Source organism: Sciurus carolinensis, chromosome 8, assembly GCF_902686445.1.
Source record: "Sciurus carolinensis chromosome 8, mSciCar1.2, whole genome shotgun sequence".
In the NCBI taxonomy this organism is placed as follows: domain Eukaryota; kingdom Metazoa; phylum Chordata; class Mammalia; order Rodentia; family Sciuridae; genus Sciurus; species Sciurus carolinensis.
Window position 1 is genome coordinate 115,619,425 of NC_062220.1, and position 16,612 is coordinate 115,636,036.

The 16,612-nt window shown below is 40.3% G+C and overlaps 1 protein-coding gene and 1 non-coding gene across 4 annotated transcripts in view; one reads left to right on the forward strand and one right to left on the reverse strand.

Annotated features, from left to right (window-relative positions):
- Positions 1–610: 610 nt before the first annotated feature.
- Positions 611–16,612, reverse strand: part of Eif4enif1 (eukaryotic translation initiation factor 4E nuclear import factor 1) — a 53,797-nt gene continuing 37,795 nt past the window's right edge. For 2 of the 3 annotated variants that reach the window (XM_047561079.1, XM_047561080.1), the window contains exons 10-19: positions 16,136–16,368; positions 12,961–13,032; positions 12,308–12,491; positions 10,921–11,000; positions 10,426–10,568; positions 6,655–6,739; positions 5,094–5,226; positions 2,783–3,124; positions 1,897–2,061; positions 611–1,335 (exon numbers count right to left, since the gene is read on the reverse strand). In XM_047561079.1, coding sequence (XP_047417035.1) covers positions 1,094–1,335; positions 1,897–2,061; positions 2,783–3,124; positions 5,094–5,226; positions 6,655–6,739; positions 10,426–10,568; positions 10,921–11,000; positions 12,308–12,491; positions 12,961–13,032; positions 16,136–16,368 — 1,679 coding nt within the window. In that variant the 3' untranslated portion in view covers positions 611–1,093. The remainder of the gene's footprint in view (positions 1,336–1,896; positions 2,062–2,782; positions 3,125–5,093; positions 5,227–6,654; positions 6,740–10,425; positions 10,569–10,920; positions 11,001–12,307; positions 12,492–12,960; positions 13,033–16,135; positions 16,369–16,612) is intronic. The other variant, XM_047561081.1, reaches the window with a different exon arrangement.
- On the forward strand, positions 14,994–15,066 carry Trnaa-cgc (transfer RNA alanine (anticodon CGC)). The gene has a single exon. It is a non-coding gene; the product is annotated as a tRNA-Ala (tRNA).

Below are 16,612 nucleotides of genomic sequence, written 5' to 3' on the forward strand. Positions count from 1 at the left end.
TTTCCTAATGTATTACATATTCATGTTTTTCCTTGACCTACCTTAGTATAATTAAGTGCCCTTAGTTAGAATAGTTCAGCTGCCTAACTTAACCAGATGAAATGGAAGGAAACTTTTTTTCTTTTTGGTCGTACTAGGGATGGAATCCAGGGCCTCACACCTGCTAGGCAAGCACTTTACCACTGGGTTACATCCCCAGGCCTTGAGGAAAGTTCAGTATGGAGAAATTAGACTTCAATGGATTAAATCAGAGCTGAGTTGAATAAACAGGATGGCCCAGTAAATATCTGGGATAAACTACTATATATACATGATTCCCCAATAAACAAATTATTTTAGGTGAACTTAATTTTGAAAATCACCCAATATTAATATCCCTGATATTAGCCAGAAGGCTACTGCTATTACAGGGTCAAGGCTCAAGAAGATTTACGCTTCTAAATTGAGAGTTTCATTCCATGAGTTCAAAAGAAAAAACTAGGTCCCTTCAAGGAACCTGGACCTCTTGGCTCAGCTGTTAAAAACAAGGAATTCAGGGAGAAAATAAATACAACAATGTCATTCACTTCATTCACACACATAGTATATGCAACTTTAATCAACCAAAAAAAAAAAAAAAATGTCCCAAATGTACAAGTGAAAAAAAAAAAAATCCAAATGTTGACACAGGTTTAACTAATACCAGCTACTTTTATGTACAGCTGTATAAGTTCAAAAAAGCTATTCTATATGTATGTACAAAAGTTGTTTATACACAGATCTGTACATAAGGGCCTATACATTTATTTCCTCAGAACCCTTAGGTGCCACCTCTTGGTGAAGACACCAACACTTCATTCACATATCTTACAAAAAAAGACTGTTTCCAGGATTGACGACACTGTGCATCCTGTATTCAGACTACGTAGACTCCACTCGATTGGTTAAGATCCTTCTCTCATAATGCATACCACACCAGGTGCGTGGGTCCCCTAAACAGCTTCACCCAGAGTGCTCCAAAGTAAAAGCCAATAAACCAACCGAGATGAGGAAGCAAAAGTCCTGAGCAGGGTGCCACCAAAAGTCCAGGCATAGGTAAGCCTGCCTGTCCTGCTCATTGTCGGTATTCCAGTTCATCTACACTGATGACTTTGGCAGGCATGGAGGGCAGGGGCTGCTGTAGCACATCTGAGCCAAACCATTTGGCAAGACCCACAGGAGAGCTGCTCCTTTGGCTGGGGCGATGCTCCAGCTGAGAGTGCATTTGGGGCAGGCCTGACCTGCTGGGCATGTTCTGAGGGGTCGTCTGAACGCTGACTGCTGCTGCCTGGGAACCAGAGCCTGGAGGATGCAGAACTATGAAGATAAGAAGTGGGGAAAGTAGTTCTTTGTTAGGCTGTTTTGCTCAAACCCTATCCATAAAACTTCAAACAAAAGTATACCAGAGAATTCTAGAGTTTCTTCAGAAAACTACTCAAGATGGCAACAGTATTAGAAGATGGTACCTTGGAGAGCTGTTATACTGAAGCCATAAATATTGAAAAACCACCATGGATGGTAAGACTACTTCCAAGGAAAGCAGCTGCATCACAGAAGGACTAACATTACCTGGTGAGAGTACCTTGGGCAAGTCATATGCGGAACAATTATTGAAGAGTCTTATCCTTCTAAGAGGTAGTGGACAAAGAACACCTGGGCATATTTTGCTCTCCCACTGTCTTGGGCAGGAGCAGTAATCCCAAAGCCCACAGAGATTGGTTTGGTTTACTTCACCTTCTCTAGTTATACCTTACTGATGCAATCTTGCTAGGTCAAGTTAAGGAATGGTATCATGTTAATTCATCTCCTTCGTTGGAAACTGGTTCTAAAAGCTTCAATCCTGATCAGCTCATCAAGTGGCCCCACTACTGAACCTACCTGAGCGCTGTAGCTGCTGTTGCATCATTGCCAGATGCAAAGGTGTCCCAGGACGAGGGTTTAGGAGAGGGTGACTAGCAGCTGGTAAAGGGTAAAAAGGCTGACCCAGGATTGGGCCAGATATTCCCTGTAAATGAGTCAGATCTATCCCAGGAGGAAGCACACCTGTTGAGCAGAAAGAAGAAACTTTAGAAAAGCAGTCTTAATGTACCTGGAAATTTCAAGTTTGTATAGTTCGGCTGATTTGGAAGTTTTTTTAAAAATATAAATAATAAGGAATGCTTAAGCTATCAGCATTCTTTGTCATTCACTGTCTATAAAAGATAATTTTTAGGGGCTGTGGACTGGCTTAGTGCTAGAGTGCTTGCCTAGTACGTCTAGCACATGTGAGGCACTGGGTTTGATGTTCAGCACCGCTTAAAAAAATAAAAGTATTCTGTCCATCTATAACTTAAAAAAAAAAAAAAAAAAAAAAAATTTTTTTTTTTTTTAAAAGGCTGGGCATGGTGGTGCACCCTAATCCTGGTGAACTTGGGAAGCTGAGGGAGGAAAACCACAGGCTCAAAGCCAGACTCAACAACTCAGCAAGGCTCTTAAGTAACTTAGTGAGACTGTCTCAAAAAAGGGGGGGGGGGGGGGGGGAGAGTGGGGAGTGAGTGCTGGGGATGTGGCCAAATGCCCTTGGATTCAATTCCTTAATACCTAAAAAAAGGACGATGCTTAGTTGTTTAAAGGACAGAGATGGATTGGATTGCTCCCACTGCCCACCAGTTACATTGAAGACTCTAGTAACATCTTTCTAGGGATGAAAATCTCCCATAGTTCATTCCGTATCAGCAAATGTCATGCCAGGTCAGCAAATACCCAAACCAAATTAGAAACTCACCAGCTTGCAACAAACTTGGAAGATGCTGTGGATGTACTCCCTGGGCCAGCATCCTCTGGACCAATCCTGGGTGAATCTGATGAGCAGGCCGAACAATAGGGACATGGGGAACAAGGGGAACTTGGTGGACAGGGCGGAGAAAAGGTGTTCCTGGAACTGGGGATGCCAAGGTGGGTGTTTTTCTTCCAGTTGCTTTAGGTCGGTAATCTTGTTCTTTGGTGTATCGGTTTGTCTGGGACAGTGGGGTGGAACATGAAGATGGCTGTAACGTTGACAATTTAGGATTTGTCATAGAAGAGTCTCGATCAGCACTGGGAATGGAGTTAGATGACAGCAAGTTCTCTGTAAGGATTCAAAAGAGGATATTTTGGTACTGGCAAACCTTTTCCAAATATTTTGGCCTCCCAAAAGTCCAGTAAATCTCAATTCTTATTGATTCCTTGACAAATGTAGAAGACTGCATGGTAGGGACTATCATTTGCCTTATAAATAGGCCCAGAAGATGAACTGTGAGTCAATGCCATAGGAGTAGTTACGGAAAGAGCCAGGACTAGACCCCAAGTTTTTCAACTTCTTGCTGGAACAAAGCTTTGTCATTGTTACTGTGCTTTTGTTTTGTTGGTGTTGGGATTCAAATCCAGGGTATTGTGTATTTTAGGAAAGCTCTGTACCACTGAGATCTATCTGCCAGCCTACAAAGTTTTGATAAACTCCCCAAACCAAAATTTCTGAAGTTATAAATGTCTCTAAGTCTGTGTCTTGCTGGCATGGTGGTACATGCCTACAATTCCAGATACTTGGAAGGCTGAAGCAGGATTGCAAATCCAAGGTCAGCATTAGCAACTTGGCAAGACCATGTCTTAAAAATGATTGGGGGGCTAGGGTTGTGGCTCAGTGGTAGAGCACTTGCCAAGTATGTGTGAGGCACTGGGTTCAATTCTCAGCACCACATATAAATAAATGAAGGTCTATCAACAACAGAAAAAATATAAAAAAAAAAAAAAAGGGGGGGGGATATAGCTTAGTGGTAGAGTACACCTTGGTTTAATTCCCAGTAGTGGGGACAGGAACCCCCAGCTGTATTCTTATACTCCTCCCAATCCAAGACAGCTATTGGCAAATGACTGGTATATTAGGCCTGGTGGTTCAACTTAATTGGGCATCCTATCCTCTTCTACCCTCATGGCTGTGGCTTGGACCTTTATGGAGGCTAGTCTCATCGTTGTCAGATGCTTGTGATTAACATGCTTTTTATAGCCTGAGGATAAAATCAAGTATAATATTGTCCAAATCCATAGCAGAAAATTAAAAACAATTACAGTCTGCTCGAAGAATCTAAATTATCCTAATAGGACCAATAGGATTTCCATTATATTCCCACCTCCCCACAAGAAGCCTTCTCAATAAGCAAAAAGTTCTCAGACCAATACTTAATACCTTTGTAAACTCTTATCATTTGAATCTGTCATATCTACCACCATGTCCTCCATGATCCCTACTGTGTGACTCAGCCTCTTGCACATTTTCTATATCCTTCTGAAAGGCTCCCTTGTCTATATGCTGCACCCATCTCACAGATTTTATTAGATACTTTGGTATCCACACACTAGAGAAAAACTTTCAGAAGCAGAACTAGAACTAGAGTAATATGCCAAATGAATTATTCATTCAAATTTGAAGACTAATTTTTTTTTTGGTACCAGGGATTGAACCCAGGGGCACTCAACCACTGAGCCACATCCCTAACCCCTTTTATTTTCTACTTTGAGACAGGGTCCTTGCTAAGTTGCTGAGGCTGGCCTCGAACCTACAATCCTCCTGCCTCAGCCTCCCAAGTCACTGGGATTATAGGAACACACCATGGAGCGCAGTTTAGTCATTCTTTTTGGGATTGAACCCAGGGCCTTGTGCATGGGAGGCACACACTCTATCAACTGAGCTATATTCCTAGCACTAGTCATTGTTTTAAATCAGCATTCATACCACTCTTGGGGCTGGGGATGTAACTCAGTTGGTAGAGTGCTTGCCTTGCAAGCACAAGGCCCTGGGTTCAATCCCTAGCACCGCAAAAAAACAAAAAAACAAAACAAAAAAACCCCCATACACCACTCTTATGTTGGTTGGAATTATGAGTAAGCAAGCAACTGTGAATCGGTCCAACCCTTCTCACAGACACAAAACTATAGTCCAGAGTAGCAAGGGGTTGAGCCCAGGGCTTTAGAGAGACATAGGTCAGGTTGTTCAGCACTCAGGCCCATGTTCTTTCTGACACATTCTTTCTTGAGTAGTACACCCAACAACTCTATAGTACCTTCAGTGGCCTTCTGAGTATCCTCTTTACTGTCAACAGGAACAGCTTTTCCAGATGCTAGCTCCTCCTTGCTTTTCTCTTTGCTCTCGTACATCTTCCGGATTACTGAGGTAGGGGTGAAGGAAGGAGAAAGCTGCAGAGAAAAGCAATTGGCATCAGCATGCTTTAAGTTCCCCTCTCTAATAAAGGCAGGCTTAATTGGCCAAGTTAATCAACAAGAAAGAGACCCCATATTGCCCACATGGTGGCAGAGGCCAACTCCAATATTCATCTGTAGCTACTGGAGGAAAAGAAACTTAAAAGAGGCAAATAGGTGTTGTCCTAAGGTCTTCATCACACTTGCTCACAATTCTGTGATGATGGGCACCTGCCTCTGCTTCACACATTTCCCCAGCCCAGGATTAGGCCTGGGAAGATGGGAAAAGCATGGTCAGAAGTTAAAAAAAAAAAGCAATAGCTTACTCTTCCATCTGGGAAAGGACATTTCAATGACTGTTAAAATCCAAATAATCCATGCTCCTAATGTTTCTCTTCTTCACTTGGCTACCAGAGAATTCACAATTATTTAAATAGTCTCTTCAGTCACTAGGATTCATTACTTGGGGTCATTTTTTCCAATCTCTTCACTATTTTATTATGCATATGTCTTTTCTTATTAAACAACCCCAAATCATTGATGTGAGGAGACAGTGCATAACTTATAAATAGAAAAGCTTCTTCTAGACCTTGCCTTCAAGGTGTTCGGTGCAAAGACCCGTGTGGAGGGCTGGGGTTGTGGCTCAGTGGTAGAGCGCTTGCCTAGCAAGTGTGAGGCACTGGGTCAGAGCCCCAGGACTACATAAACAAAACAAAACAAAACCCCACTAAATAAATAAAGGTATAAAAAAATGTTAAGAAAAAAAAAAAAAAAAAAAAGACCCATGTGCAATCCTAAAGGACACAGTGATAGTTCTTCTTAACCCTTGTCTATCAACTTTGACTAGATGATAGAAGTTTATGGGGAATGAAATGCCAGTCAGTTGTAAAACTATATTTGCCACTACAAATAAACCATTCTGTCCCAGCCTTAGTTCCTATCATTGAGGCCTGAACTGTTTGCAAACTCCCAGCACATACAATGTATTCATCAGGATCTGACTTGTTACTACCCCTGTCCACTTCACCTCACCTTTTCCTCTTGCCTCCCCATATGAGATATTCGTTTGAACATACTATGTCATCTGTGTCCTTTGGCTCATGCTCTTCTATCTGCTGGAATATACTTTCCCCAATATAGGGGCTTCACTAGAAACCTGAGTTAGACTGTGCCTGACTAGGGGAAGATCTAATAAAAAGGCAAGTATGAGGGAAACCCCCATTGGGTCCTTTCTCACCCTGCGGGAACTCTGTCTCCTATCACTTGAATAAATCCTACTATTCTACACACAGAGAGACAGGTATGAAAGACTATTAGATCAGTATTCTTGTGGAAAGGCATTCAAGGACACTTTGGGGCACACATTTACAACATAGGCACAACCAGAGAAGTCTAAAAAGTCATTCACAGTCAGTAGTTACTGACCATGCTTGTGATGGAAGCAGCAGGGGCTGGGGAAGAGGAATTCCCTCGGTGCATGGGTGCTGGTGACTTGGTCACTCGCTGTTGCCTGTGAACAAACCAATTTTCAGTGTAAGCTCTTAGCTGCTCAAACTCTTAAGTTCTAAAACCATTTAACACTCAAGACCAGCCCAGGAATTTAACATCACTTTCCTTAATTCAAGTGAATTTCCTAAGCATTCAATTTGTACCTAACATATGCAAAAGCACATGCCAAGTTCTGAGGAAAGTCAAAAACTTAAGAAAACATGGCCTGGGCCTTGCAAGAACCGTCTAGTGCAAGAGTCAATAACCTAGGGCAAATTATTAGATGCCAACGAAGTACAGCTGGAAAACAAAATGACAGAAAACTCTGAGGACTCTGCTTCTTGGGGAAAAAAATTGGCATATTAAACCAGGTATGGTGGCACACACCTGTAATCCAAGTGACCTGGGAGGCTGGGAAAGGAGGATTGCAAGTTTGAAGCCAGCCTCAGCAACTTAATAAGACACTAAGCAACTTAAGAGACCCTGTCTCAAAAAGTAAAAAGCTCGGGCTGGGGATATAGCTCAGTTGGTAGAGTGCTTACCTTGCATGCACAAGGCCCTGGGTTCAATCCCCAGCACCAAGAAATTTTTTAGGGGGCTGGGGAGATAGCTCAGTCGGTAGAGTGCTTGCCTTGTAAGCACAAGGCCCTGGGTTCGATCCCCAGCACCCAAAAAAAAAACAAAAAACAAAAAACAAAAAAAACAAAAACAAAACCACAAAACAAAACAAAACAAAAAAAACAGGTTCAATCCCTAATACAAATAAAACAAAATAAAAAACCACAAAACAATAAGAACAACAACAAAAACTTCATCTTAAACTAGGTATAACCCATGAGAATCTAAAGAGAGAGAACAGTATAGTAGTTCAGGTAGATAGAACAGGTATAGGGATTTGGGAAGTCCTTGGGCATGGCAGGGTTATCCAAGCCAGGGCAGAGTTTGCTACCAGTGTGTGGCTAGGGAGACTTTCACTCTATGGGCTGGGTGTGCTCTAGAGGGCAGGGAGCAACATTAGCACAGTGGCTGGCATACAACTGATGCTCTGTGACACTGATTCAAATCAAATAGAGTTCCAGGTATTTTAGGACCCAGTTACATACTGCATGCCCCACTATTCCTGTTTTATACTAAAATAGTCTCAGGCCTTCCAAATAAAGAAAAAAGAACAGATTTCCCTCTTATCCCAGCTATTCTATTCATTGTCTCTTAACTTTGAAGAAAATTGGAAATGGTGTTGATACAGACAGAAGCAGGTTGAGAAGAGAAAATTATGTGAACTCACTGGCTGCTTCACTGCATTTTAGCCATGTCAAACCTTGTGCCATGAAGTTAAAAGTCCAAGTATAATCAATCATTTTGGAAGTTTGGACTCATAAGCAGATGGAATCCTAAACCGGTGGCTTCTTTCCAATTAGTATCAGGTAGGTCCCATTGCTGCCACACTGAGGTTGCCTGACAATTTGGGCACACAGCAGTGGTATTCCAAGTGACTACAGGGGAATCTAAATCTGGGGGTTCTACACAATCATCAGTTATTTATTCTGGTAAACAGATTTGAGCACTAGACCCTGTTATAAGTGCTGGTAATAACAGTAGTAAACAAAACAGACAAAAAGTCTAGTCTCATGGAGGTCACCTTGTACTGCAAAGTAGAAAGAGCAGGGAGATAGACAGAAACAAAATGACTCCCTACAGCTAAGTTTCAACTAAGTTTCAGTATCTGTAAAATGCAGTTATTCACCCTCATCTAAATCTCAGGGGTGATTCAAAGATCAAATAAAACTTTGTTAAAAGCACTTTGAGGGGTTGGGGAGATAGCTCAGTCGGTAGAGTGCTTGCCTTGCAAGCACAAGGCCCTGGGTTCGATCCACAGCACCCAAAAAAAAAAAAAAAAAAAACACTTTGAAAATCATAAATCATGTCAGTGAATGCTAAGGAACCACATTATGCTAAAGGCAGAAAGCAGGTGAATGAATGTTTAGCACACAGATCCTGGGCTCTGTTTAGGCTGACAAGCACTTATGCCAGGGTACTTTCCTGGGTTGTAATGTCTTCTGATAAAGACAGGAAAAACCAGCTGAAGTAAGACACTGAAGCACTGATAAGGTAACTAAGAATCACATGAAAGCCGGGCAAGGTGGTGCTTGCCTGTAATTTGAGTGGCTTGGGAGGTTGAGGCAGGAGGATTTTGAGTTCAAAGTCAGCCTCAGCAACTTAGTGAAGCCCCAAGCAACTCAGTGAGACCGTCTCTAAATAAAATATAAAAAAGGGTGGGGATGTGTGGCTCAGTGGTTAACTGTCCCTGGTTCAATCCCTAATACCAATAAATAAATAAATAAGATCACATCAAAACAAATACTTTTTTGTTGTTGTTGTTCCAAGGATTGGACTCAATTGCTTAGGGCCTCACTAAGTTGCTGAGGCTGGCTTTGAACTTGCAGTCCTCCTGCCTCAGCCTCCTGAGCCGCTGGGATTACAGGAGTGTGTCACCATGTCTGGCAAAAAATACTTTTAAATAATCAATAATCGTATGGACAGGACTAAACTGTGATGTTCAAGGATGCAAATTTTGGTGACAAAATTCAAAATATTAAGGTAGTGGTTACTCCTCCCCAACCCCCACCACTCTGAACCCAGAGGTATTTTACCCTACATCCCAACCCTTATTGAGAAAGGACCTTGCTAACAGGCTGGCTTTGAATTTGCAATCCTCCTTCAGCCTATCAAGTCACGGGGATTACAGGAAGGTGTCACCAAACCTGGCAAAGTAGTGATTACTTTTAAAGGCTAAACAGTTGTCACTTCTGAGGGAGAAAAGAGGTATAATAAGCATAGGCACATGGAAGGTTTCTCAGTGATTAACAGGGGGTTTAACATATCATAAGCTGCACATTTGTTTTATGCAATTTTCTGTATCTCTTATATTTTGCAATAAAAAAGAATATTGCTATTCTATTCCCATTTCTTCCAAACTTATGGTTCATTTCATTTTACCACTTGTTGCAACTAGCAAAAAGGACAGTGAAGTCAATAATTACTTATGAACAGCTCTGATCAACAAACCCATCAGCTCTATCCAATAAAACTCTTGATATAACGATCCTGTATTGATAAGAGTGTGATAACACAACATGGGATCTGTGGGGAAAGGAAGTTAGGCAGACTTTTGCTTTTTACCATCTCAAAAGTATGACTTCAAATAAGGACCTATGCTACTTACATCTATAAAAATAAATCCTTTAACTGGCAGAAACATCCTTAAGATTTTAAATGTACTTACTCAACAAAATTGTAAATCAGGCAGGCAGTATCTCCACACCCCCCCCCCTTTTTTTTGAGGTGCTGGGGATTGAACCAGGACTTTGTGCTTGTGAGGCAAGCACTATGCCAACTGAGCTACATCCCCAGTCTCAGTATCTCTTCCATACAACTTATTAGCAAAATGAAATCATAAAAGGTAATTTCTAAAACAAGAATATAAATAAAACAAAACAATGCAGGATAAAAACAAGATGTCCCTTCGATAGAATTCAATCATATTTCTTATACTGATAACATTTGAGTGGAATGGAATTCCTTTTATTTGTTGTATAACATATCAGCATGTGCAACAGACCTGTACTATGGATAACTAATTTACTAATCACAGGAAAACTATATCACAAATTATTACCCAAATCCTTACAGGTTGGATTAGTAATTTACCTGTTTCTGAATCCATCTCTGGTTCTGTCCACCTGTTGCTTGCTAAAACCAGGCTGGTAGAAGTTTGCTGCCTGCACTGCAAGGTCATGTGGTAGGGCCAGTCCCTCCAAAGCTGCTTGTTGCAATTCAAGCTGGCTCATCTGCTTAACAGAAATGGCAGTGAAGGATCAGCAAAATAAAAAAAAAATATATCAATGCACATTCTACAGGGGTCTCTCTCTTTCCTCTTAGAAAGGTACATTTAAGTAATAGTTGAGAAAAAGTAGATATTGCAAACTTGACTAAATTATGCTGCCAAATTTAAGTATTAGTTTAATTACTCAGTAATTTTCTAGCCTTCATGGAATTTGAAATACATAGCACCACTATGAAACTCACAATAAAGTTCCACTGCTGCCAAACCACTGCAGAGAAGCAATTCAATTTTCCACCCCACAATCAATAGGGTTGAAAAAGAAAGCAACAGATTGGGTTTGAGAAATAGCTCAGTCTGACCTGGGCTGTGACAGGGCTCATGGGCTTGCGCATGCCTTGGAATGGATCTCCAAGTAGCTGCTGTGGTCCTGGTGTGAAACCTGTTGAGAAAAGTTATAGAATCAATGAGTGTCAAGCAAGTGTTCACACATCAGGGCCGTATAATCACTAAAGCAAGCTGCGCCTTGCTGAGTACCATCTCTTTTGGGAAGTACTGACTTCCCTAGCCTGATAGTCATCTTTCTTCCTCTATCCTACAAGAGTAGGCTATGGGAACCTCAATCAGAGCTCTTCATTGCTCAAACTGCTGGTATATTCATCTTTCCCATTGATCAGTCACCACTGTTCCTTTTAGAGCCAATATCTCAAAGGTAAAAAACTTAGCCAGCACAACCAGCAATTTGGCAATGCTCACAAAGTCAACTGGTACCTAAAGTAGAGTCCAGTGCTCTTTGAGTCACACTCTTTCCACAGAATTTTATCTCCCTGACTATAGATAGATGTTTTCAAAACTTGCCTCTTAAGGTTTGATTAGCCAGCAGCCTACACTGGTTCCAGAACTATAGGAACCTAGGATATTTTTCTAGGACTGCTTTCTGGAAGAGCTGCTTTCAGTCACATTCTGAATTAGGCACTAGACTTCACAGCGGAATTACACCTATCAACTTCAATAACTTGGTAGGGAGTCACTACTGACTTCTTTATCAAGGACAATTAAATTTTGAGAAAAAAACAAAAAACCAGCAACATGAATATAGTTATCTAGAAAGGCAGCTGGATAACAAACTGTCTTCCACCTTTATCCTTACACCTCCCTCCAAAAAGTGTAATACATTTACATAATTTTTGAAAAACTCTAAGAATGCCCATGAATGGGCTGTGGTTGTAGCTTGGTGATAGAGTGCTTGCCTTACATGTGTGAGGTACTGGGTTTGATCCTCAGCACCATATAAAAATAACTAAAGGTATTGTGTCCATCTAAAACTAAAAAAAAAAAAAAAAAGAAAGAATACACATGAAAAAGACTACCACACTGGGCGCAGTGGAACACATGCTTATACTCCCAGTGACTCAGGAGGGTGAGGAAGGAGGTTTGTAAGTTTGAGGTCAGCCTGGGCAATTTAGTGAGACTCTATCTCAAAATAAGAAATTTAAGAAGGGCTATAGCTAGAGATAGGGGTGGTAAAGCACCCCTGGGTTCAAGCCCCAGTACTGGGGAAAAAAAAAAAGGAAGAAAGAAAAATTGCCAGCTCGAGGTACAAGCATAATCTGCATTTTTGTAAGGGGGAGAGATATGTCTATGTTTACTAGTAGTTACTAGAGATGCAGCTCAGTGATAGCACACTTGCCTAGCATGTATAAGATTTAATCCCCAGTACCACAAAAACAAAAACAAAAAACCACTTACCAATTGGTGATGGTATTCTTGGGCGAAGGTAGTCTGCTGAGGCTGCTCGAGTTTGGAACACTTGTGATATGGGAGGAGAGGGTGCTCTTTGGCCCAGTAAAGATGCAGAAGGCTCTAAGCTCCCCATAAGGCCACTCAGAAGATTGGAAGAAGCAGGTCTCTGAACTGGTTGACCCAGAAGTTCCTATAGGAAAACAAAGAAAAACCAAAAACAAATCCATGTGAATAAACCTAGTTCTTTCTTCTAGTGAAAAGCTGTGGATTATGAATTAATTTTTGGAAGCCAGATGATGAATCTCCTCAATCTTCCATGGAAGGACTTGGCATATATACATGCAATACATAACTCTGAATGTTCAGCTAGCAATATTTAAGTTACAACTACAGGTTAGGTACTCTTTTCTACAGAAATTACAAACTCGCAAGCCAGAAAATAAGGGCTTACTTTGTTATCTTTTAAAGCCACTCTCATCTCCCCAACCCCTCTCGAGATCAGCAGAAACAGAACTACCAAAGGCAGCAACATCACATCCTTGATTGTCAGGCAACATATATCATTCTCTAAGGCCCAAAGATAGATGATCACTACACAAAACCAGTTCAGAGAACTACTGTTCAGGACTCTGAGTCCTCAGTATAACATTGTAACATACCTGCAGGATGTTCTTAGGGACAGGCTGGCCTGGAATCTCAGCAGGGGATATCAAATGGCTTTCAAGGTTTCGCTAAAAATGTCAAAGGAAAACTGGTGTTAATTGTTTTTTTTTTTTTTTTAAGGTACTGAGGACCAAGTGCATAGCTTCATGCATGCTAGGTAAGTGCTCTACCGAGCTACATTCCCATCCCTGCCCCCACCTGCCCCCCGCCCCCCCACCCCTTTATTTTTTGAGACAGGGCTTTGCTAAGTTGCCCAGGCTGGCTTGAACTTGTGATCTTCCTGCCTCAGTCTTCTCTTCTGAGTAGCTATGATTACAGGGGTGCTGGTTTTAAGTGTCTTAACACACTTAGAGATTGAAGACCATAAGAAAATATTAGACAATCCCAAGGGAGTTGACACTCAATAGCAGAAAGATGTTTAAGTCACAGAAAACTTAGACAACTTATTCTTCTCATCTCACAACTCCCAAAGATCTGGGAATGGAAAAACTGTTTACATGCACATCCACAATCCACTCTGAGATCCTTTTGGTGCTATTTCACCATTTCTAATCAAAAGGGGAAAAGAAAATGAAGGCATTGAGGATTGCCATTATTCATCTCTTAGTAAGGAGCCACAGGAAATTTTGATAGTTTATAGATTTAAATTTGAGGCAATCCTTGCTACCCTTTAGTTTTAACAAGATTTACTGACCACAGATGGTATTTAAATCATAGTAAGTAACATGAAAATTTTGTTGCAACTTGTATTTCACAATTTCGTGTTTCAGGAAGTTTCAACATTAATATTTTTGTGGTGCTGGGGATAGAACCCAAGGCCTCATGCATGCTAGGCAAGCACTCTACTACTGAGCCATGTCCCCAGCTCTAAACTTTATTACTTCTAAATAAGCTGTTCAAAAGGGGTCACATGCACAGGGCCAAGTTCAAATCCTCCATTCTTTGCTCTTTAATGCAGCAGCAGTTGTTTTACACATTCAACTTGCATTCCTTCCTGCACTTCAGTACATCACAATATTCATTCAACCTAAAATGCTTTCTCTGAATAGTTTTCTTGCCACTAGATGTATCTGTCAAAACCCACAGTAGTGTCCTAGGGTACAACAAATAGCCTAGTTACTCAAGTGTTTTATTGTTGGTTTTGGAATTGGGACTAAATGCACATGATTATAATAAGCAATATCCTCAAGAGTTATTTAATTACATCTAACTAAATCGAAGAGGCAACCTTATACTGTATGTCTTACTACATTTAGAGATTAGACTCTATAATTCTATTTAAAATAGAGTTTAGATTGAATCAATATGCCTTACTTTGGGGATGAACAATATTACTGAACCTAAGTGGATAAAGGCAGATAAGAAATAGTATACATAACAAATAGCAGTTTTAAAGACATTGATTTTAGAAGTAGACCAGGACCTTACAACATGTGTGAATCAAGCAATAAAGGTAACACCTGGGGGCTGGAGTTGTAGCGCAGTGGTAGAGCACTTGCTTAGCATGTGTGAGTCACTGGGTTTGATTCTCACCACTGCATATAAATAAAGGTCCAATGATGACTAAAACTATTTTTAAAAAAGGATAACACCTGGTATGTTTATTTCATTACTTTCCTTGCTTTTTTTCTTAGGTTAGGCTGAATTTGTATTTGTTTTTGCCTAACCACCTGAATTACATCACCTATCCCTTCAGCAAGTATTTCAAGTTCATTCCTCCAGTTGATTGGAGACATATTTCAGGGCACTGAAATTTCAACATTAAACCAAGTACTCTCACAACTCTGGGTTAGTTGTGTCAGTATCCTAAAATCACAGGATTAAAACAAACTGCTGACTTTCCCTGCCTCCATTTCTTTAGTCACACTAAAAGAAAAAAATCCAATTATAACATTTGACCAACAGAACTGTAGTCAGCACCCAATCACTAAGACACAAGGTGGAGAATAGTTTTCAGTTTTTCAATCAGGTCCTTACAAAAAAGCATTTCTATCTATGACTTCTTTGTATGAAAACAACTGAAGCAGTTGGGGATACAGCTCAGTTGGTAGAGTGTTTGCCTCGCAAGCACAAGGCCCTGGGTTCAATCCCCAGTACTGCCAAAAAAAAAAAAACCAAAAAAAACAAAAACAAAAACAAAAACAAAAAAACACACAACTGAAGCAATTTGCAAGATCATTCCCCTGTAATTGTTATAGTAGTCTGATACAAAGAAGTCTACTAAGGTCAAGAATAATGGTGCCTCTGTTTGAGCAGGTTAAAGCCTCTACCATTAACTGCTGGTTAGATATGGAAATCTAAAGACCAGTTGTCCTCCCTTGGTACAAGGCATAGTGAATCAAATAGCTATTGCTGTTCATACTTTGGCTACTTGTAGTTCCTAGATAGGGTCAGGAGAAAAAGACAAAACTCAAATTTTGAAAAATTTGCTATAAATTAGCAACTAGAATAAGTCTGTTTTTATCATTTGGTTCTACTCAGCTTCCCCTTTGTATCACATGAAGGGATAGTGATATTAACATATAGGCCATGGCTGAGAACCACTTTGCAAACATTTTTACAACAAAGACCAGTGTATGCACACCTTTACCAAAATGCATCCACTTTGTAGCCTACCCTAATGTCTAAAAGTGGGGGGGAAAAAAAAAAAAAAAAATCTGGAGTTCCCATACTAGTAAATTAACAGAATGCAAAACTGCCTTGAAAAATCCATCTTATTGCTTTAATAATTTGTATGACTGCCAACTCCTAATCAAGAAAGTAGGTGATTCCAGGTGTCTGTGAGTAATTAGTGTAAAAAATTTTTATTACAAAAATATGATGTTATGTGAATTTAAGTAGGCGAATAATCAGAAAACCTCTGGAGTTCATCCAAAAATAGTTTTATACCTTTTTTTTAAATACAGTTATGCAGGTACTACATAAGAGTCAATCTTTCACTCTCTCTACTATCACTCACAATACATAAGTATTAGCCACAAGTCTGCTTTTGTAGTAACAAATAACATATTGATAATTAATTAATGCACAAAAGCATCAAGGACCAAAAGACTACTAAAAGAATTTCCAGTTTACTTGGAATACCTTCTTAAATTCCATTTATTGTTGTGGGAAATAAAACAAAGATGGAAAAGGAGAAAAGGCTTGGTGAGGTTTGTGCCAAATACTTACACTGACTTTGGGCTGAGAAGGCAAAGTCCCACTTGCCTTCATAGTGCTCACTAGTTTGTTGAATGCAGTCATATCTCCATCTTTCTTGAGTTGTCGATTGCTGGTTACAGCATTCAGGGTTTCCTCTAAGTGTTCTGCCATGAAGGGAGTTGAATTCTTTACTTGTTGGTCCACCTTTAAGCCTTTGAGCCCTGCTTCTACCTCTTCCACTGAAAGCACAACCCCTGAATGTGCTGAAAGTTAAGAAAGTCCACGTTAAACCAAGAAAAGGGATATTTGGGAGGAATTCTCTTTGTCTATCATAATGGTTAAGATGAAGATAATTTATTTCATAACTGAAGTGAAGCTGTCAGAAAAGGTTTACACTGAAAATAGACAAACTGAAAACACTTAAACTCATAGTTGCTTAGTGGGAGGGAATAAAGTTAAAACTGTGTACTTCATAAAAGATGGCATATAAACTAACCTAAAATGTTT